Raw genomic sequence first — 22401 nt, forward strand, 5'->3', positions numbered from 1 at the left:
TAGTTTGTACAAACTTTTGAAAAACATTCTTACATTATCATTATCATACTCATCCCTAGCAAACTTAGCTTGTAAAATCTTAAATATATATTTCTTCTAAAACTTTTTACAATTTCATGGGAAGCCGCTCCCTTTCACTCCACTCCATCATAGTCTGCCTCGGGCCACTTGGCCCTTCTAGGGATCTCGCCGGCTTCAACCTATTTCTTTTGGAAACATGCAATTACCTGCATTTCTTACTCCATTTCTCGCATCTTAATTTCCATCTGTTGTAGAAACAATGTGAGCGCCAGCAACAGTTTTTTATGGGCGCTACAATGTAAGCGGCACCACCACTCTTCCTCGTTATATGTTGCGACTATATCTCTTTTGGTGGCCAAATATTTCGTTCTCAGAACTTTGAGTTCGCTGCAATACAAAACCAAGTGTTTCAACGATTCATTCTCTATTTGGCAGAAGCGGCATTTTAAATCATTGTTCAGAAGTTTCTTTCTGTGCATCTCCACTTCTCTTGTTTCGTACAAGTTCAACCTAAATCTTAGGTAAGATCTTCTTAGAACTTTGCATGGAAACATTTCCAAATACTGTAATGTCTGCGCTCTTCCCTTTGCTTCGCCAGGATGATTTGTCATACATTTGTGGGAGTTTCTTTTCTCAATTGTTTTGATCCAATCGTGTTCCATTACTTTCTTTTTCACAGCGTTTGGATTGGTGGTCAACTGGTTCTCCTCTGCTCCTAGCTCTTGTAATATCTTTTTGCAATTCAGTCTCCATTGTTGGAGTATCGGCTTTGGCCGCTCTTTTTCATGCTCTGCCGGTATTTCGAATTGTGGAGCTGAGACCTCGATCGTCTTGCTGTATAGGGTCAGCATGTTCCAAGTGATTTTTGCATCCAGAGTTGGTACTCCTACTTCATAAAGTACACATGCCGTAGGATAGCTTGTTGGAATTTGCAACATTTTTTCCAAAACGACCCCTCGCACCTTGACCAAATTTTGCTTGAGCATCCAAACATGCATTCCGCTCCAAATATAAGGGCTGGAATTACCTTGCTTTTATAGAAATTTATCACGGGCCTGAAAGAGAATTTCCCATACTTGTTGTGGACTGCACATGCTTGTGCCGTTAATTGCTTACATTTGCTTATCGTTTGAGATACCATTGGTTCGTCACGTAAGCTGGAATTAATGTGTACTCCCAGGTATCTACTGCTCTTTACTTTTTGGATTTTTTCTTTCCCCAGTGACCACTGGAATTGATGTTTTCTTGAGGCTGCCCCTTTTAGATTTTCAAAGGTCAGGATCTCTGATTTTGCCTTGTTGACTTCTAGGCCCATCTTCGCCATGTATTCTTTCAGGGCCGATAACTTGCGTTGCAGGCCTATTGGAGTAAGGTCTAATATCACAATATCATCTGCGTACAGTAGCCAGCTGACTTTAGTTCCATTCAGTGTAGGGGGGGTACTTCTCACTTCTTCAAATGCTTTTCCCACCTTGGATATGTAGAAGTTAAATAGTGTTGCGCCTAGGGGGCAGCCTTGCTTAATTCCCCTGGCAGTTGGTATTGCGTTTGAATAGTTGCCTTGTGTCTCTAGCCGGATTTTAACTGTCGTTTGCATGTACAATTCTCTTATTGCCAAGATGAGGCTCATGGGGCATCCTCGATCTTTCAGGTTCTGCCAGAGAGTTTCGCGATCTACTCCGTCAAACGCGTGTGCCAGGTCTATTAAGGCTAGGTAAACCTTCTGTCACGATCTAATCGCTTCCATTTTGAGCAAATTTAGTATTAACAGATTTAGGCTGCACCCTACACCCTTAAAGCCTGTCTGTCTGATGTCAATTGAGTTACTTTCCTTTAGCCAGGCGTTCAACTTTTGTAGTGACATGGTAGCGAAGATCTTCCCCACTACGTCCAACAGGGCGATTGGCCAGTAATTCGTTGGTGTTAGCCGACATCCTTTTTTGAAGATCGGTACAATTATACCTTCTTTCCATGTCAGTGGTATTTTCACTTCTTGCGTAATGTTTCGAAATAACCTGTCACAGAATATGGACCATTCCTCTATGTTTTCTTTCAACATCTGGTTTGATAGTCCGTCCGGCCCTGCTGCCCTTGACTCACTGCATTTCTTTATACAGTCGTGTATCTCCTTATGCTCAAAGCTTAAATCCCAAGGTTGGATTTTGGGAAACTCTGGTGATTTGGATGCCATTTTCTTCTCAAATAAGGAGCTGTAATGTGTTTCCCATTGGCTTTCTGTGACCATGTTTTTGGTCATTGCCTTTTGTGGATTGTCCACTTCATTTATTAATGACCAAAAACCTCTGGTATTTCGCTGCCCTAGGGTCTTCAACATGATTTCAGCATCCTTTTGGTCCAGCACTTCCCTATGGATTTTCACCCAGTTCCTGTAGTTATTTTTCAGTGATCTCAACTTTCGCTTCTGTTCTTCCTCATTTACGTTTCCCATCTTTCTGCAGTTTTTCCTTAGAGCTCTTTTTTTTCAGCTATTTCTATATCATACATGTGTTTCTTGTAGAACGGTTTCCCCTGGCAATTGACTTTCAGTCTGTAAATTTCCATAAATTCTCTATATTCTATTAAATGGTCATTCAAGGCGCTAGGGTGGGGTTTTATGCCATCTGTCAGTGTCTTTATATCTTTGGCTATCATTCTCAGCCGTGTTCTGCCCGGCTCCAATTCAAATGGTTGATTTGGTTGTACCTTTTTCTCGAGAGTGGGTTGGTTCCAGGTAAGAGAGACTACATTGTGATCGCTTTGGGTGGTTTTTATCACCTTCATTGATGTTATTTCTTCTGCCATTCCATTGGTTACAAAAAAATAATCAAGGATTGACTTTTGCTGCCCTCTCTCCCATGTCTCCACTGCTGGAGTATCACCCATTATATTCCCGTTCATCATATTCAATGCACGATCTTCCATCTCTTCCAGCCATGTTCTTTTTTTTTTTTACCTCATTTATTGATATTTTTGTCTTCCCAGTTTTTTTCTCGGGTAATTCTAGTAATTTTAGATTGAGATCACCACATATCACCATGTTCAGTTCTCTCTCAGTCGACATCACATTGTCTACCGCATCCAGCAGGTTGTCCATTAGATTTCCTTGTTTTGGATCTTGGTGATTCCAGTAGATATTGAATATGTGTACTATTTTTTTTTGTCTTCCATTTGCTGTCTTTGATTTATTTTTGCGTATTGTATGTTGCTTGAATGATTTCTCGTGTCTCGTATTTCGAAACCACTCCTGCGATTCACCAGAATTAACTGGCCTGACATGGGTCTGCCCTTTTTCTTGACTATCACAGGGTTCATGGCCACCTCGAACCCATCAATACACGGTCAAGTCGACAGCCAAGTTTCTTGCAAACACAGGATGTCACATTTTCTTAACATTTCATTTGAACTGTTTGCAAGATGGGCAAAACCTTTGGTATTCCATGTTGCCCATATTACTTTATTTCGTCCCTCTTGGCGTTAGCTTCTCGATTGTTCGTTTAGGGCCTTTGCTAACCATGTCCATTTATGTTCTTCTTCCACACTACTTACACTGTTTCCATTGGAGCCCAGATTACTTGGGCCTGCATTTGCTTGCAAGTTAGATACTGTGATTTCAATTTTTGCTCCTTTTGGATCCTCACTTCTCAATGACGATTCTCTCCAGATTTCTCCAACCACCGATGATTTTTCCTCACTCATGTTTTTTTTGGGTAGGTGGTTGGGGGACTGAGGGCTATTCTTCTGAAGACACTCCTTTGTTGCAAGTAGATTGTCTACTTCATAAATCTGGAAACCCGCTTCCATTATTTGTCTTTCGCACCTCATGGTCAGTTGAAATATCTTTATCGATTCTATATGTAGCAATGCGCTTGATAGACCATGTTCGTTTATCAATTCCACACGACTTAGTTCTGCACTTCTGATTGCCCGAAGAATCGCAATCGATTGGAAAAGATTTAGTACGATGTTTCGGTTAAGCGTCTTATCGCTCTTTTTTTGTTCAATCCTTTCAATCAGTAATCTGAAATGTGTTGGAGCATCCTTCGCACAGTTCTGGACTTGGCCAATTTTGTTTATTGGGCTGTTTTCCAGTCTCTTACTCTTTGCACTTATTTCTTCCATAGTTATTACGTTTTTGCTCCCTCTTGACATTGGAGCTTTACACAGATTCAGTCTTGGTTTAGCTTCCATCTGCATCAGTTTTCTGCTCTTCTCTTGCTCCAATTTGTTTTTCATCAGGCTAATTTTCAATTTTTCTTCTATGGTATAGAAGGGTTTAATCTGCACTATGTCTTCTTCACTCACACTTACTTGGTCATTATTTTTCTTCTCCGGTGATCTAATTAGGCGGATGACTACTTGTCAGTTCCTCCTTCTGACCCTCCTTCTCCGCTACCTTTGGTGTATGTTCTTGTAGTCCCTCAACCCTTTTTGTTGGGGACATCTTGACCACACTTGCCGTCCCATCTTCATTTTCATCGTGTATGCTGTATACTGACATGTTCATCAGTTCATCTTCGTCACACTCTTGGTTCTGTCCAATTGTGGTCTGGTTATTATTTTGCCCTTTTTCTTTTAGGTTAATTGTTCCTTGCTTATCACTTAGCTCACTGGGTCCCGTTTTTTTGGGAACTTCCTTGGGCATCTCGGTGTTGTTTATTGTCAGATTTAGGGCCTTGATGTTTCTGAAAAAGTTAGCAGAACATTTGGCATTTTTGTTCCTTGGTGCGGCCATATTTTTTTTTTTTATTTTTTTTTTTTTTACATTTCCCTTGTCTGATGTTGCAATTTTTTTTGGGATTTTCACTGTTCTTAAGATTTGATGTCTGCTGTTTTTCAAATATCTCGAACCACTCATGATCGGGACTCCTAACCTTGGATATGCTCTGCTTTGATGATGAACCACTTGCCTTGTTGTCCTCACTCTCGGCGATGATTATCACGGGAGTTGCAGTGACGGCTGATACGGGGTTCCCCTATTTTCTTGGGCCCTCGCTCATCTCTTCCGCTCTAGGTGATCCTTTGGGAGACCCTTGCACTTTGTTCTCCGCGTTATCGGGACTCTTGCCATATGACACCTGCTGCACTTCCTTTGCCTGGATACCAGGCCTTTTTTCTTCTCGCTCTGGCTTCTCAGTTTCAGAGTTTTCAGAGGTTAGACCTTTGTCAGATCTTTGTCAGACTTAGCTGTTCTGCTTTTATTTGATAACGTTTGTTCCTTTATTTGCTCTGGCGGGGTTTGGCACTCCTGCTCTACCTGGGCCGCTTTGCATGGTTCCGATGATTGTACTTGTGTTTTAATGTACGCAGATCTTCTATCTTGTTCTTTATTTAAAGTTATTAGAGCTTGTTTGGCAACCTCTGCTAGCAGCCGTTTATCCTCAGCGTTACTTTTTAAGGCTTCTTTCAGTAAAGTGGTTGCATGTTCGTATCCACGGCATGTCATTTTGTTTTGGAGGGCCATTTCGAGCATGTCGCTTTCCATTTTGATCACTTTTGTATTTAGAAGTGCAATCAATGTGTTCTGATCTTTGCACGTGTCGTTGAGTTGCTCATAGAGCTTTGTTAGTGGCGTTACAGCTATTGTTGTAGCCGACATCAAAATTGGCCGGAGTTCGTTCACCACTTTTTCAATTGCCGCTTTCGAAGTCAAAATTCCATCTCTAGCTTTTCTTGGAGGTAATTTAATATTTTTGTTTTTTGGCTGGGCTTCGCATCCAGATTCTGTATCAAGCTCCATGGATCTTGGTGAGGATGCAAGTGTCTCCTGATCGGGCAGTCTGGATTTAATTAGTTCATTACTACAGGAGGCTGGTTCGCTATTTGTCTCTAGCCTTTTATTTTTTAAACGTTTTTGAGAGTGGTAGAATTCAGACTCAGAGCTGGCTGCTTGCGGGAAGTTTTTAAGCTGCACTTCCTTCCTTGTCGCTTTCCTCTTCCACATTTGGTATCTTGCGACTTCACAGGATGCTGATGCTGCGTTGTTCTCAGTGCGACCCATTTGATCTGGCACCCTCCCATCTTGCTGGCTATTTTGCGCTAAGGCCTGGCCAGATACTGCCAATTTGGCATTTAGGTGTGCAAGGTCTCTGATTAGCTGATCCGCTATGGCAATTGAGTCTCTTCGCGGATGCTGGTGAAGATTTTTCTCCATTTCAGGGTTAAAGGAGGCTTCAGGGGCTGGGTCCCAGATTTCCTCTTCAGGTTGATCTGGCCCAGGAGCTGTACTTTCCTGTTCATGCCTTGTGGAGTTACCCTCTTCCGATGAACTTGACCCCTCTAGTTCTTCTGGTGGCAGTTGTACTTGATCCCGGCGCCATGCGAACTTCTTTCGTCTCCATGTGGCCCTCTCAGTATTCAAGTGGTTTAACATTTCACCTTCGGACTGTGTTGGCGTCCTTGCTGAGCAGTCTTCAATTGTTTCCATGCTCTTTTGCGCGCTTATGAGCGCGTGATTGGGAAGGGCCGTCCCTTTATTAGAATTATCGTGATTGTTTCGAGGCGGGATGCGGCATCTCCCCTGGGTGCCTTTTGGTGTAATGGATTTTACTTTTTCCATATCTTTTTTAATTAGGTCCTCTACATTCTTCCACGCTAATATTTTCAATGTGCAAATGTTTCTTTGCTGGCACACAAGGTTATTGGAGGCTTCTATTACTTCATTGGAATCTGTGGGCTCGCCACCTTTCTGGCTGCGGCTTGCCACAGTGGTCGGTCTTTGCACGTTTATTTTGTCTGGCAGGTCTCCACTACCCCGAGGAGCCTCCTTGGGTCTTAAATTAGGTCTGGGCCCTTGTTCCAACTCCTCGTCCTTGGACTCCTCATCTGACTAATCAGAGTCCCCCTCCTCACCGCTCTCGGGGCCCACCTCCCCATCCACATTACGACACTCCCCTGGCAGCGGCCTCTGTTCAGGCGTGAACGCGCTCGGGGTGGGATCTCACACAGCTTTTTATTTTTGCATAACTTACTCACTGTTCGGATGTCCTTTGTGGTGGTGTTTGGATCGTTGTTGGTGGGATTTTACACCACCGTTTCTGACCGATTTCGGGGGCCAGCCTGCTTTTTTTGGCACTCAGGGGATGATGCCCGCTCCTCAGAGTCCTCGACGTCTTGCCCCCTAATCGCTCCACTATTCAGACCTCTGCGCTCTACACCACCAGTGAGCGCTCGTTCCCTATTGCTTCCTGGAGGGCTGTCCCCCATGCTCATCTCACACTCTGGCAGCAGCAACCGCTCCTCAGCATGCTCTATCGTATTGAGGGGGGGCGGGGTCTGTGGTATGCTGCTGCGTTTGGGGCTAGAGGCACTAGGGGAGCAAGGGGTGCTGGGGGCAGGCGTGCTTACCGCATTGTCCAGAGATTGTAGCGTTCTTCTTCCTGCCATGATTTCGTCCCGTTCGGCTCGCCTCAGCTGTGCACGGGTCTGCGGGACACCAGATCTTCTCATCGTAGCGGTGCCACAGCTCCCACTGCTCCCAGGGACCACACTCCGCTTTATAATAAAGTGTGTCAGTCTTTAGCTCCAGCGCCCTGCACCCAGCAAACAGCCAAACAGCAGAGAAACCGGCACCCTCTACTCGCGCGGGCTCAACGCCGCAAGGGCGGCTGGGGCGCACTTTTAAGGTTTCACTTCCTGGTGGGAGGGGCCAGCAGGGCGGGTCACCACGGGAAGAACGCCAAAGGAAAGCAGGCGATTCCTGCGACGAATTATCTTCCTGGTTGTTTGTTTTAGGTACGTTCAATCCTCTTACAGAAACGCTCTGTACACAGCCAAACAGCAGAGAAACCGGCGCCCTCTACTCGCGCGGGCTCAACCACGGTCAGTGTGTCCATTTTATTATCCAATGAGCTAATGCCAGACTGCAGTTGGGTCAGGATATATTTAATGATCATAAGAGTGTCCGGAGGGACCGTGGCCCTTGCCTTCCCCTCCTCAGGGGCACTCCGCATCACGTTCCTTGCCTGTGAAGGAGTACTGTATGGTAGCTTAGACTTGGTTTTGTCATGTTTCCACATCATGACTTCCCACCGGTGTTTACCTACTGGGGTTGCAGGGGACCGGAGCCCTATTACAATTGTAGCCGACCCACTGCCCCTCTGACTGCCCAAGACCCAGGTCGCTTGGGGAAGTCAGCAGATGTTAAGAATGTTTGGTTTCTGCGGCTCGCTAATCCGACCAGACTTTGTTATCTCACACTGCCCCGCCAATAAGGTATTATCTCTCACCAGAGCGTGGGCTCCCCCCAACATCAGGAATCACTGCTGGGAGTGGCCCATATGGATTCTCTGGTGTCCCCACCTACCAGAGACTGTTGTGGACAGTAGAAAATCAGCTCATCCCAACTGCAGCTGAAATGTTTATTGTAGTGTCAAACTGTATGTTGGCACCTTTATTAGAAATAAAGCACACCACATCCAGGCATCACCGTGGCCACATCTCCATAGGCCATCCAGCCCAGCACAGCAGAAATAAATCTTGCTGCGGCCCAACCCGCTCCTGCGAGCCGTGCTGCGCCCCACTGGTACTCCAGTATCAAGGGGACAGAGGCCCAGACTCCGTTACAGGATGCTGCGTGCCACCGCCACAGGCGGTCGACTACCATCTGTTGGTGACCTCTGATCTGGCACACTATGCACCAGGTGATCGATGGGCCGCGTCACCACTCCAGCACGACCACACACTCCAGGTGGGCGGCAACACAAGAAAAAGGTTGTGCCCCAGGCCTGGGGGCAACAACGCTGCCAAGGAAAGAGCCGCCGAGCCCACATCGCACATCTCTCCCGGCAGGGGAGACCGGCCGCAGCACCTGCCAGCGACCCAGCACTCCTTCCGGTCTTCTCTTTCCACAGCCAGGAGCCCGGCAACCACAGAGCGTTCAGGATAAGCGCTCCTCTCCTCACAAGGCGAAGGGCTGGGACACCACAGCGCCCGCCGTTTCAGTGTAGTTTCAGAGATGAACTCCGTGGGAGACGGCTCCAGCCCGGGGCAGCGGCCAGGGCCGCACACAACAGCAGGAAACACCAGCAGAGCACAACAATATCAGCCCATCGGAATTAACAAGGGCCTCACCAGTCTAGCAGTCGATTGCTGCAAGCACCAGCCGCACTCCACACACTTCCAGTGGGGCATAGCCCTCAACGGGTCAGGATGTTTACCGGATTTATGGCGGGCCAAGTGGGAGCTCACATTAGAACGGCCATCTTGGCGTGGCTCTTGAGCACCCCCAGCCGCCAAGTATCCTTTGACTGTGATGACCTGAAGGTCTGACGAGGCCAGTGCCAGAAGGAACTCATAACTATAGTGGTGGGACAAGAGGTAGGGCCAATCCCAAGTTCCCTGCAACACGCCTCAAATCTTCTCCACCTGCAAGCAGACAAAGATCTTATAGATGGTCGGCGTGCAGACAGCAGCACCTTGAGTACCTCCTCCAAGAGGTCCGAGTCATCATAATTCATCCTATCAAGAGTCTGGCATGTAGTTTGAGGGATTTTGTGCTCGGGTGGAGCACTAGACCTTCCGACTGGGTTAGGCGATACAGGTGATGAGGTAACCCGAAGAGGTGGGTAGATGTTCAAATCTAGACGGTCCAAGTGCCATGTCATCCTTGCCCAATTCTGGGGCGATCAAGATCAGGGTTGCTCGAAACCTCGTCAACCTCCTGAGAACCCAAGGGATGGCGAGAATCGGAGGAAAATCGTAGTGGTGGGGAAATTCCCAATCCACCAGAAATGCATCCCCCAACACACTGTTTGCTAGGAACTCCATCGAGCAAAAGTGCTTGCATTTCCTGTTGGACCATGTGGCAAACAGACCCACTACTGTGGTACCCCAGAGAGAGAAGACCTCCTCTAGGACTTCCTGGCACACTTCCCCCTTGTGTGAGACCGTGCTCTGCCTGCTCAGAGCATCTGCAAAACTGTTCTCTGTCCCCGTCAGATGAACTACTGAGACGGAGATCTGGTTCCCTAACAGCCAGAACCAAGGCTACATCGCCTCTCTGCAGAGTGGGAGGGAGCGCACACCACCCCCTGCTTGTTCAGATAATGCATAGCTACCATATTGTCCGTCACATCGGATATCGGATATGCTTCCCCTTCAGAGAGAGCGCAAACGCCTTCAGGGCTAACCTGATGGCTTGCAAATCCAAACTGCTGATGTGCCACCTGGCTTCCATTGCTGTCCAAAGGTTGCTCACCTGAAAGTGCTCGCAGTGAGCGCCTCAACCTTTCAAGGACGCATCCGTGACCACTCGAACCTCGGGTCATGGAGGCCAGAAAGGTTCCCCCGCTAGTAAATTGCTGCTGCTGGCCCATCAAGTAAGGTCATTGACCACTGACCTGGACACCTCGAAGACGTCCTTCAAGGTTCGTAGGTACTGGGACCACTGACCTAGTAGGAGCCATTGTAATGATCTAATTCACAGCGTGGCCTCTGGCACTAGAAAAATATTGGAGGCCTAAGAGGCAGAGGAAGGAAGCCACTGGTAAGTTGGCATGGTTCTGGAACAGTCGCACCATCTGCTCAATGCGGATTACCCACGTCTCGGGCGGAAAGGCCTTCCCTGCCCAAGTGTCTAGGACTGCCCCCATGAATTGGAGCCTCTGAACTGATGTTGTGTGGGAGTTCAGGGAGAAACCCACCTAGTGGAGTAGAGAACAAGTGTCCCTGAGATGGGACAAAACTTTCTCCGCCAACTTCCCTCGGATAAGCCAGTCATCCAAGTACAGGAATACGTTGACTACGGATCTCCTGAGGTGAGCTGTGACTACTGCCATGAGCTTGGTGAATACCTTCTGTGCCTAAGTCAACCCAAAGGGAAGCACCTTGAACTGGTAGTGCTTGTCCCCCATGAGGAACAACAGGAACTTCCTGTGCTTTTGATGTTTCAACACATGGAAGTAAGCATCCTGATGATCTATGGACACCAGCCAGTCCTGTAACTCGAGAGCGTGGAGAATCTCCCTCAACGTCACCATCTTGAATTGGTCTTCCCTCAGGAAATTGTTCAAGGCCCTGAGGTCCAAGATGGGACAGAGACCTCCCTGCTTCTTGGCTGTCAGGAAATGCTGTGAATACCAGCCCGATCCTCTCTGCTCGGGTGGCATCTCTTCCACGGCACCCTTCAACAGGGCTTGCAGTTCTTCCTGGAGCTCAGTTCTGGTTGCCATGGTGGTGGTGGGGGTATGTCCAGAGATTTCCTTAAGAAGGGCAGACAATAACCCCATCAAACAAGCTCTAGGGTACAGGCGTCTGAAGTAATTTCCTGCCATTGGGGCCAATGCTTTGACAGCCGTCCATCAACCAGTAAGTTGTGGTAGGGGAGAACCAAAGCGGCTTAGAGGGCGTAGCCGCCTCCGCCGCTGCCTGCTGGCCTCTGGAAGCCCCCAATCGCCTCCTGGAGCACAAGAAACGCTAGTGCCCCTACCTGGCTTGCAGGAGCTGCGCCTTCCTGCCATAATCCACATAACGCCTGTAGCCCCTGCCCCTTGAGGTGAAGCTGAAAGCAGGCTGCACAGTTAGGCCCATCGATTTTGCAGCGATCTTAGACTCCTTACATATTTCTAGCGAGTCATCAGCCTTCTGAATGAAAAGAAATTCACATTCAAAGGGCATGCTCAGTAGCTTATTCTGAAGGGTTGGCGAAAAGCCTGAAGAGCGCAAATCAGCCTGCTTCCTCAATGCCACAGCCGATCCCACAGGCCCATTTGCAGCGACTATTATAACCCTGCCCCAGACTGTTACGTTTTCCTATGGGCAGACCGACGCCACAATATAGTGGTCCCTTTGTTGTAGACTCCCATTTGCAGCGACTGCCTGGCCACCTCCTTCCCATCTTCCAACCGCGTTATGAAACCTTCTTGCAGTGCCCCCTCAGGGATATATTGGGTTGGTTGCTCTACCGCCTTCCAGAGGCCAAAATAATACCTGCCAAACCCAGAGGCTACGTTAGTGGCTTTCAAGGCATTTGCCGCCAGATGTGAAGACCTTTTACGCCATTGCATCCAGCCTCTTACGCCCCCCCCCCCTCAGTAGGCAGGTTCGAGGTGGAGGAAGCTGCTCTGGTAGAAATCATGGCTGCCTGCACAACAAGACCTTCTGGAGAAGGGTGAGAAGAGAAAAATGACGGGTCCCCTCTTGCCGGCCTGTATTTCTCAGTCACAGTGGAGCTGACCGGAGATATGGAGCAGGGACGTTGCCATAAAGGGGCGACTGGATCGGCTACAGCCAGGTTCAGTGGCAAATATCGTTCAGTAGCTGTACCCTCTTCCAAGTGGTCAGTTAGTTCATATCCTTGGACATGAACTGATGCAGCAGTCCGTCTCAGTCGGTCGACCACCCTGTCCACCAGCGACCTAAATTTGGCATGGGCATGTGTGTACGGCTGAGCCTGTTGTAACTCTACATCAGGGGCTGTATCCAGTCCGCTAGCGTCATAACCCCTGTGCGAAAGCCAGGAGGTCTGCCTGGTCATCGAAATGGTCAACTCCATCAGCTCCTGCATATATAGAGTCGACATCTCCTTGATCGTCCACACCGTCGGCGCTGAAAATAGACGCCATGGAGATGAAGAAATTGGTCCGGAAGAGTGAAACGAAGGTCGATTGTCAGCGTCAAGGGTTTATCCTTCGATGTTGACTGGGTGACTGTCGGCATTGAGTGAGGCATGTCAAAATTACCCGAAACCTGAAGATAATGGGAGGGCCCCGGCTTCGAGGATTTTAGTGCCTTTTTTGGCGCCGATGGTGTCGGTAAAGGTGTTTGCATGGGGTCAGGAGCACCAACTGCCACTACAGCCACCAGAGCCTGCTGCTTGGGTGGCGGACCTGCACCAACAGATGCCTGTTTTTTCAAGCAACTGCGATTTTCAATTCTTCCCACTCTTGACGAGTGGTCAGCCTGACCGATGACTTACCTCTCTCCGACAAAGAGCCGGAGTTGCATCGGTGGCACCATTTCTTATGAGAAAATGACGAGGAAGAGTGGCTCTCTGAATGGGACTGCCTCTTTGTTTTGCACCAAGGTCTTTCTTTATCTTTTTTGGGGGTAGGCCCCTACATTTCAGCCTCAGAGGACCAAGCGGTCAATCGGGAAGGTGATTTTGACAGCAGTCAGCCTATTCCGAGCTTGGCTGGCCGCTCACACACAAACTTAGGATTCAACTTACCACACAACGCACACCCTTTCGGTCTCATGACCCGTGTCAAGGCACCACACACAGATCTCATGTGTGTCAATCACCAACATCTTCGAGTAGCAGTCGGTGCATCGTTTAAATCCTGAAATCAGAGGCACAGACATCCCGCTGTCGAGGAAAAAGTACATAATCTGATGAAAATGTCATCGAAAAGAGTCAAGGACTCGATAACCAACATTATGTTCCTCACAAGCAGCGTGTCAAGTGTGCGGAAAAAAGGAACCGAGGTACATGAACATAGTGACATGGTATATATACAACGCCACGTCCGGAGCTGATGATCAAGCACTGAGCAAGAAGTATCAATGATCGCGGCCGAGTCAGGGTCCACTACACCCCATGTCGAAGATTTTTCTGAGCAGCAGAGCTGGATGAGGATATCTATCAGATGAGGAATCTGTGGGAGAAATGCAATCCTTTGAAGGGCAGGGCCATAAAAGCGAGATCGACTGTTGGCTAGAGATGAACTAGCTGTTTATGCAAGCAGGGGAAAATAAACCTGAACATAGATGTCACTGACGGTTACTGACAGTCACAGAGGGAATATCTTGCAAATGATTAGCCAGTCCTCTCATTGCATCTCTAAATGTGCATTTAAGATTTCATATAGATGGTACCTGTACAGGAATGGGCCCACTTACATAATGTGTACTCATTTTCCTCAACTTCTCATTAAAAGAGCATTATTGAAATACTTTCATTTAATTGGACTATAAAAGTAAGCATCAAAAATGAAACTAAGTTAAATAACTCTGAGGATCTCTTGAGATACACCATGAGCTAATCTGAGAGCGGTGCATTCTACATGATTCTCTGTACCTGACTTACTATGACTTTTGAGTAAGTGAACTCATACATAGTTATTCATTGTGGCCTTCTTATGTAATTACACCAGATTACTTGTACCATAAAAATAGTATATAATTGTGAAAACAATTGTGAAAAAACATTATCACTACTTTGATATTTTCTTTTTCCGATATATATGTATGTGCTGAAACTTGTATGGGCATTGTTTAACTGAAATAACGTATCTAGCTGGCTAACATCTGTTTCAGGCTCCAACAACCCCATCATATCATTCCACGCATATAAATGAAGGACTAGTGCCACGCAGAGCCACAAAATGTATTGCCTCAAGGAGCTTCCAAGTAAGAAGCACAGATATTTTTCTTATCACAGTGCTAAATTTGCTAATTTCTGCAACATTCTCTCATGTCTGCAAAGAAACCTTTTTCTATCGCAGGGGGCATTTAGTCTGCCGCCATATTTTTAGAGAGACTAAACTGATCAGCACTTCACCCAAAAAGACATTTCAATCCAATGTGATTCTGTAAAGAGTATGATTATCATTACCTTTGAGCTGGAGGTCCATCCATGATTATATTGATCCATAAAATTTGCATAGCATTGAGAGGATTAGGAAAGTTCATCATGGTTGCAAGGGAGATTAGGGTCAATGCTGCAATACTCCTGTGTAGGGAAAACAGCGTTTGAAACATTTCCTAGAAAATCTTATCTTTCTGTAACAGACACTTCTGGCTCATTTATTAAAACAAACTCGGTTAGAAAAGAAAACAGACAAAGTGGGGGAGCCTTAACACAGTCTCACAATACTTTCTGATATTTTGGAATGGGAGATCAGTCGATTCAGGTGCGCTCTGCAGCTTAACTCTACGGCTTGATGAAATGCAATACTTTACATTTCTACACACCAAAACAGAAACAATATAAACAAACAGCCAAAATAAATCTGGAATAAATGTTGTTTAAATGTAAGGTGCAACTTTTTTCCCTTCCCTTACAAGTATCATTGAAAAGAAATGAGGCTAAGACATAAAAATTACAATATTTCTAACAGTGCTTTAAAAAGCATAGGCATGCCACCATGGTCAATTCATAGCCAGAATCTAGTATTAGATCTGAAAAGTAGGAGAGTGCAAATACAAGTAAGGGAGTTGGTGAAGAACAAATAACTTACCTTCAGTAATGTCCTTTCTGTCCTCCAACAAATTCCTTATGTGATATTTTCTCCCAGCTTCAGCGGATCACGGAAACTTTTCACCCAGTAAGTGGTGCCATGCAATATCAGAGTAGAGGCCCTTCAACACGATCTTTCCTGGGTGCTGGATGTGACATTGGCATCTTTATATATAGCTTGCACCGACCCGGTGACCCGAATTTCGACAGTTTTTTCCCCGTGTCAAGGGAGGAATCGTCAGTGAAATTTGAAAGTGATCTCTACATCTGCAGCCACAAAAGGCCAGTATTGGAAGTCTGTCAGACAGCGCAAGCATGCGAGTCCTGAACTCACCTACCAGCCACTATGTAAGTCAGATGGTTAATATTATATGTAAGGTTTCAGAATTTTGCTCTTGGAACAGATTTTTGGATAGGATGGCGATAAGTAATCAGAAGGAGAAATATCCACCAGAAATTAAGGTTACTCATTGTAGTGACTTGAGTACTCATGGTCCATAGTCCTCTTTCCTCCATACTTGTGGGGTGTCCCCCAACATGTGGAGGATACCGGAACCTTTGGCCACGAGAAATTAAGCTTCCCCTTTAAATTTAGTATAGCGCACAGGGGTGCTGCCCCAGGCATTGGAACGCCCCCTCGGCCCAAACCCTGATGCCCTGCTCTCCGGCACCTCCCCTTCTAACACATTGGACACTTAAATAAGTAGATCAACTGAATATATCAGCACTTGGCAACAAGCGGGGGGAGAGTGGGTGGGACGTATGGAGGAAAGGGGACCATGAATCCTATAGTCACTAGAGTAAGTAACTAATTACTCATATGTCCCGTCCCTTTCCATCCATCCTTGTGGGTGATTCCACCAAACAAGACCACAGGGTGGAGCTCTGACAAGCTGCCTCATATCTAGGATGAAGCAATTAAGCAACAAGGTTCTTCAAAACCGCCTGACCAAACTCTGCATTGCGTCTGGAGCTGGTATCAAGGGAATAGTGCTTACAGAAGGCCAGCTGAGTGGCCCAAGCAGCCGCCTTGCTGATGACATCCCAAGACGCATGCCTCTGAAATGCAACGGTCATGGCCTTAGCCTTGACCGCATGGGCATGAATACCCTCCAGGATGGGTTTGCCCATAGCCGTATACGCCTCTGAGATGGCCTGGACCACATAACTGGCGATAGAAACTTTGGAAGCCAGGGTGCCGGGGGATGAGCCCCCGAAAGTAATGAACAATGCCTCAGACTTCCTGAAGGATTTTGTCCATGAAAGATAGAATTTGAGGACTCTCTTGAGGTCCAAGGAATGTAGAGCCCCCTTCTGCCTCTGACTCAGAGTTCAGGAAGAACACCGGCAGGCAGATCTCTTGGTTCAAATGGAACGGAGAGACCACTTTCGGCAAAACATTTGGATGAATGCACAAGATGACCTTGTCACTATGAAACATGTTGAATCGCTTGCACGATGACATGGCCTGTAGTTCACTGACCCTGCGCGCAGAGGTGAGCGCCACCAACAGTACCTTCTTCAGTGTCACCAGCCGGATGTTCACCAAGGCCATCGGCTCCAAGGGCTTGCGCTGCAAGCCCACTAGAACCACTTTGAGGACACAGACCGGAGGCGGCCTATGCAACAGAGTAAAAAGCCTGGACAATCCCCTGAGGTGGGCCTTAACCACTGGGTTGGCTGCCAAAAGAACATGCTCTGGGGACTTCTTGTAGGCCAGAATGGCCACCAAATAGGTATGGAAGGTATCCACTTGAACGAGCCAGATGTGCAGAGAATGACAGCACATCGTTCAGGGAGCAGGAGATGGGGACCAGCCCCTGCTCACGAGCCCAGTGGCAAAACCTAGTCCACATGCTCTTATACTGGGATAGAATAGACAGCCTCATGTATGATGTCCCAATTTCATCCGAAAAAGAAGCATGCTGCAGCTGCCAGGCTGGGTCCGGGTGCTCCCCTGCTGCGTCAGGAAGCCTCTGCTGTGGATCGGAAGATGGAGAGGCTCCTGGGAGCACAACCACAGCAGATCCGAGAACCTTGCCCTCGATGGCCAGTGGGGGGCAATCAGGATAAGGCTACAGCCTACCAATGGGGAAGGAGGGTACGCTTAACACCTGCGTGCCAGCAGATTTGAAGGCATCTCCCAGAGACCCCTGTCCCCGGCCAGCCCATGAAGCAAACCGGTGGACTTGGAATTATGAGGAGATTCGAATAGGTCCATATCCGGAAACCCCCATCTCATGTGTAACTCCCACTCGCAGGTGTTGAACCGAAAGCGACTCAGCTGGTCCGCTTCTGAGTTGCTGTCCCCAGGGAGGTGGACTGCTGAAATGCAAATCCTCTCCATCAGGGCCCATTCCCAGATCGAAACTGCCGCCATGCACAAGAGTAGGGTGGGGGGTGAGGGGGAGTGGGGGGCTGGCGGATGCCTCCCTGCTTGTTCAGGTAAAACTGTTGTGGATTTGTCCATCTGGGCAAGAACTGCCTTGTCCCTGATGAGGGGCACAAAAGCTTTGAGCGCCAGGCCCAGTGCCCTGAGCTCGAGCAGACTGATATGCTGGAGGGCTTCTGCCCTGGACCATGCACCTGTCCCGAAAGAGGAATCCATCATCACCACCTGGGTGGGCTCCGGCCAGGAAAAGGCGTCTCCTACTGCCACATTTCAGTTTATCAGCCACCAGCAACAATCTGGGAGGAGGAGCGGGGGTATTGGGATCCTATACCACTGAGACCTCGCTGAATGGTCCCAATTGGCCTTCAGGTGAAGCTGGTGGCACCTCATCTTGAGGCGGTGTGTGCTGCACTGTGAGCAAGCAAGATGCCATCAGTCCCAGAAGGTGCTGGAATCACCATGCCGAGTTGGCCATAAAGTGACCCACCGCCTTGCTGCGGGAGATGAGCTTCTCAGGAATGGGGAACACCTGCTGCACCGCTGTGTCCCAGCACACTCCCAGGCAGACCCGATCCTAAGCATGAGTCAGCTGCGATTTCTGCCGGTTGAGGGGAAAACCCCAGCTTGTGCAGAACATCCGCTAGTCATTGACTGCTGTGCACCGCACCCTCAGGGGAGCTGGCCCTGACTAGTCAGTCATACAGATATGGGTATAAGTGATGGCCCTCCAGGCTGAAGAGACCAGCCACTGCATTAATCAGTTTCGTGAACACACAAGCTGAAAAAAAAGTAGCACTTTCTACAAGTCGTACAACATAATCGTGAACAGCAGAAACCTCCGAAGCGACTGATAAAATGGGGACATGAAGGTATGTATCCATGAGGTCTAGGTAACATATCCAGTCCCCTGCGCACAGGAATTCCACTATGTGCGCAAGAGGAATCATCTTGAAGCACGCTCTTGCAGTAAAGACATTGAGAAATGACGAGTCCAGGACTACCCTCAGGCCAGCATGGTTGTTTTGGGGTACCACAAAAATCCTGGAGTAGAAACAGGAGCCCCTATCTGATTGAAGAACTGGTTCCACTGCCTGTATCACCAAAAGAGAAAGGATCTCCTACATTAGGACCCTCTCTGACATAGAGGAGGAGAGGATGGTAGAGGAAGACTGAAGCCCGAGGAGACTATACAAAGGAACAATAGACTCTTGGAAAAACACTTCCAGCTGTCCTCAGGGCCATCTTAAGTTTTTCTGGGGCCCTGGGCATCGACATCTTTGCCCCCCCTCCCTCAATCAAACCAAAGGAATTAAGTGATCAAGTATATCTGGTGGCACCTCACGTCCACCACCGTGAGCAAAACCCCACCTCGCAGCATTCAATATAAGCATGTTTACTCCCTTTAAGTCCCCTTACCCTCTTCATTCTTGCTCTAATCAGATTGATAAACAAGTAGCATTTGAAGGCCAACATTAGCAATCTACAAGAGGTTACTTCTGTTCTAGTATAGAAACAGGATACTTTTTATCAATTGCATCCGGGAAGGTATGCAGCCTGTAGTACTAATGCAGGACTGTATTTAAACGGTACATGTAACCCAGAATAGGCACTCAATTTAGCTTCCTCAGAGAATGCAAAAGTGTTCAAGCATGGATAGAGTAGACCAGTTGTAAGGAAGAAGAAAGCTACACATACCATAGCATGGATAGTGGAGGCAGATTAGAAGCTACCAGGAAGGTGCCTCTGACCAGACAGACTGAGATTAGAAGTGGGACATGGTTTTCAAATAGTGTTGCCATTAGAGATCAAGGGAACAAGTGCCTGTGGTGTGCAGTATATCAATGCTCACTTTTATAGTGGAAGCAACCCTATAGCGAGTGAAACCATGAGTGAGGCTTTTATGAAGATCATACCCCGAGAAGGAAATCACACGGAGGGACTGACAATTTTGAAAGGTTTAGGGCCTGGCAACATTGAGAGGTTAGGCAATACAAGATTAAATGAGATGCCCAGGATCACATATTGCTTAAAAGGTGAAGCTGGGATTTGTGCTAACTCTGGAATTTCTGCATTTGAACACTTTCTTTTCCAGTTCTTACCATGTACTAAAACAATCTCATTTTATAAAACTGACTTGCAAAGTACACAAATCACATTTTCAAACCTGACAATTTTTAAAACCAAAATATTACAGAAGGATGTTACGCAAAATGGGAATGATTCTAGCTATATTCTATCCATCATCAAGGGAAGTATGTAAGTACCAGCATACTAATGAATGTGATTTAACAGGTTTAATCTAGGTATGTCTTTTGTACTTTTAAGCTTTAAATACTTTCAAAACAATGGCTTGTGAAATTGTCATTACATAAACGTGCAGAAAAACCTTTGACTTTTATACAAAAAGCTAAACGTTTTTTGCGTCAAACAAACAGACCTTAAAATATGCTTGCCCAATGCCTACACCATCTGGTCTGCTCTCTCCTGTCTACCACCCCTTCCACTCAAATGGCCTACATAAGAAGAAAGATCAAGTAATGAGCTAAACGATGCCAGCAGCATGCAAGAAGGCAAACCTCACAGAAGACAGCACAGTAATGCAAGATATATATGATTTGACCAGGATCACTATCGTCTGCTGGCAAAGCCAGAATACAAGCATGAACACTTTGGTTCCAGAGTCTTTTATTCACCTTTTGGACTAATCGTTTATTCTCCCTTTGGAGGGGATTGCCTAGGTTTTAGAACTCCCCACTTGAACAAACCAATTTCTAGACCTTCACCATACGAATGACATGTTAGTTTTTAAAGCAACCCCTATCTGGTGCAGGAACACTGCTGATAATAGCGCCTCTTATGCTGCAAAACCAAGTATATGCAGGTAGGTTTATAAACTTCAGACATAGGAAAGGTTCAGCCAGCCTTGCTGCAATGTGCTCTTCTAATCTTTCATATGAACACACATCTCTGCAATGTGTGCTTAACACGCTGAGCTAACGTATGAACCATTGCAGCACTCAATTTATCAATATGGATTTCAACTTTGGCTATTGCACATGATCAACATAATTCCCACAAGAAGGAAAAATGCTACAGAAGTTGTGGAGTACGGAACACACAAACTATGTATTCCACAGTGAACACAGAATGCATTACATGATTAATTGATGAAGGCAGAATGTACTTGTTAAACAGACAGACAATAGGTTTAGCGCCTCAGCAGTATGCCATAAAATCTCCTGGCGTGTGCTATTTAAGTCTGGTGAATAATGGAATCTTACTTTAGATCTGGCAGCCTGGTGGGGGCCCCCTCCAAGGTGGGGGCCCTGGGCAAGTGCCCCTTTTGCCCTCCCATAAAGACGTCTCTGGCTGTCCTGGAAAAAGTGTCTGCTGGCCCCCCTCCTATTAGGGAGGTATGTTCCCTAACCATGACGTCACTGCATCTTGGCGTCGGAGGCGGGAGCAGAGGATGGGTAGTGGAAAAACCTGTGCAAAGTTCTCTGCTGGTGCCTCCTGTTATCGCCGAACAGCCTGTCGGGACTCTGAGTACCGTGGTCCTGGAACCCTTTGTAGCCGTTGAAAGCGCAGGGTTTAAATTCGGTCCTGCCCTGAGACTGAGGGAAGGACTTCTGACCTGGCTTTGCAGTTTGCATGGAGGTTTTCTTCTTTGTCAACTCGTCATCGGTCAGTGAATGAAAAAGTTCCACGATCCGCTCTTGCACGTCTGACAATAATTTAGTGCCATGCATCCACGCCGTCCTTCTCATCTCGACACCCAGGAACAGCCCTATGCTGGCTGTGTCGATGTAGCAGCCTGAAGAGTCCATGAGGTCCTGTGCAACGGCCTGGGCATCCGCCAGACCGGCCTTGAAGGCAGCTTGCCTCTCCAAAGGGAGGTCAGGCAGATACTCCCCAAGCTCCCGCCACAGCTTCTGGTTAGCCGCGGCCAAAAGGGCGTAAGCATTGGCTTGCTGCAGATGTAGTCCTGATATGGCAAAACAGCATTTGCCCAAAACTTGTGGTCCTTGGATAGACAACTGGAGGTGGCTCACAAAGACTATGGTTTAGAATAGAGCGAGGTCGCAGCCACAACTGCAAAAAATGGGGTTGAGGATTGGAGGCCAGGAGGACTGTCTCCCCGTCTGTCATCCTGAACCTACTGTCCAGCTACTTGTTCATCTGGGCGTTGGTCCTGGGCTTCTCCCAGACCGTATGACCTTCTTTGCCACCTGCAGGACATCTTTTTGGAGAGTGATGCCAGAGCAGACCGTGGTGCTTTCGCCCAAAACCTCTGCTAGCACTCCTGACTCGTGGTGGGCTTTCAGAGGGATCCCCAAGAACTCTGCCATGGCCTGAACAACTGTTAAGGGCTGGACGGGGAGTGGGACAGGCATTGGTACCGGAAGCGCTGGAGGAAGTAGCGGAGATCCTAGAGGAGGGGGCCAGGAAAGCACCACATGTAGGATCACCTGCTTCACAATCTCCTTCAGGAGCCCCGTCATCCGAGGGGGAACGGATGAAGAGGAAGAAGCGCTCCCTAGGGGGCCGGCCGTCCAAACCAATGTGTCTCTGCTCCTGGTCAAAGCGCCAAGGCATTTGAGGCATTTAGTAGTAAGGCTGCGATGGGTAGATGTACCCCTAAGGAGACGGGATGCCTCTACCATACAGTCTGCTGCCACTTCCAGAGGGAAGGAGACTGGACCCCCTTGCAAGGCCGATTCAATGGACGAGAGCACGGACAGCACCGGAGGCAAATCCAAAAAGGCCGCCAGCCTTGCAGGCTCCGCAGCATGCCTATTTGCCTTTTTGGGGC

At 47.6% G+C, this 22401-nt stretch overlaps 1 protein-coding gene across 6 annotated transcripts in view; it reads right to left on the minus strand.

Annotated features, from left to right (window-relative positions):
• Positions 1-22401, minus strand: part of ATP2C1 (ATPase secretory pathway Ca2+ transporting 1) — a 1883161-nt gene that overhangs the window by 227389 nt on the left and 1633371 nt on the right. For all 6 annotated transcript variants that reach the window (XM_069648728.1, XM_069648731.1, XM_069648729.1 and 3 more), the window contains one exon: positions 14573-14689. In XM_069648728.1, the coding sequence (XP_069504829.1) occupies positions 14573-14689 (117 nt within the window). The remainder of the gene's footprint in view (positions 1-14572; positions 14690-22401) is intronic.

The sequence above is a fragment of the Ambystoma mexicanum genome, chromosome 2q, assembly GCF_040938575.1.
Source record: "Ambystoma mexicanum isolate Mex_15411 chromosome 2q, UKY_AmexF1_1, whole genome shotgun sequence".
NCBI classification, from domain to species: Eukaryota; Metazoa; Chordata; class Amphibia; order Caudata; family Ambystomatidae; genus Ambystoma; species Ambystoma mexicanum.